This window comes from Phaseolus vulgaris, chromosome 1 (assembly GCF_051622355.1).
Source record: "Phaseolus vulgaris cultivar YP4 chromosome 1, ASM5162235v1, whole genome shotgun sequence".
Taxonomy (NCBI): domain Eukaryota; kingdom Viridiplantae; phylum Streptophyta; class Magnoliopsida; order Fabales; family Fabaceae; genus Phaseolus; species Phaseolus vulgaris.
In genome coordinates this window covers 49,527,571-49,528,503 of record NC_143498.1, presented here as the reverse complement: position 1 = coordinate 49,528,503, position 933 = coordinate 49,527,571, and the positions used below count along the sequence as shown (strand labels likewise).

The following is a 933-nucleotide window of genomic DNA, read 5'->3' as shown; positions in this document are numbered from 1 at the left end:
TTGCAAATTTTATGTGACTCCTTGTAATGCCCCTCACATCACACCCAAACCCCAACTCACAACTCCGTATACCTCAAAACCCCGTTCTCATTCTTCTTCCATCCCTTATTTCTAGGACGCCACGTCCGTTCCAACCCTTAACAGCCACTTCAAAACGTCCCTAGTACCCTCAAATTTCTTAAGCCCTCACGCTTTCTTCCATCTTCACCATTCTTTCAACACTGTTCAAGATTCAACAAGAACCTGCCACGGGCTCCAAGCCCAATACCCACATCCCATTTTTCCTTAAAGTCTCAATCTTTCGGCCATGTCCAACAGGATGATGCTCCGGGCATCGAACCGCCGTCAGCCCCTGCTGCAGCGGCGGCCATCGAAGCTGGCGACGCGCGTGGGAGAGGTCGTCGGGGGCACGGCGGCGGAGTGCGTGGCGGTGTGCTGCTGCATCCCCTGCGGCGTGGCGAATTTCCTGGTGCTGGCAATCTACAAGGTGCCGGCGGCCTTGTGCCGGCGAATGCTGAGGCAACGGCGGCACCGGAAGATTGCGAAGGAGGGGCTGCTGAAACCCACGCGCCGCCACTGCTCGTGCGGGTGCTGCGAGGACGTTAACGGGTCGCGGATATTCCCCATGTGCGCGAACGACGCGTTTGACATCAAACGCCTCCACTCGCCGGAGCCCGATAGTGACGACGAGACACTCGCTCTGGAGAAAGAGATGTGGGACCAGTTTTACAGCACTGGGTTTTGGAGAAGCTCTTCTAACAGAGAACGGAGAGAATCCTCGCAAACGCAAACGCAAACGCTCTCTTCCAATGTTGTTCCCCAACCGAACATCTTCGCTTGAACCCTCTCTTCATAATATAAGTACATACACAATTTGTATGCGCAATTTTTTATTTATATTAATGAGAATGCAGCTCTTCGTTTTGGGTCTTA

The 933-nt window shown here is 53.4% G+C and overlaps 1 protein-coding gene across 1 annotated transcript; it reads left to right on the top strand.

Annotated features, from left to right (window-relative positions):
* On the top strand, positions 1 to 933 carry LOC137816085 (uncharacterized). The gene has a single exon (XM_068619180.2). The coding sequence runs from the start codon at positions 308 to 310 to the stop codon at positions 839 to 841; it is 534 nt and encodes a 177-aa protein (XP_068475281.1). The 5' UTR covers positions 1 to 307; the 3' UTR covers positions 842 to 933.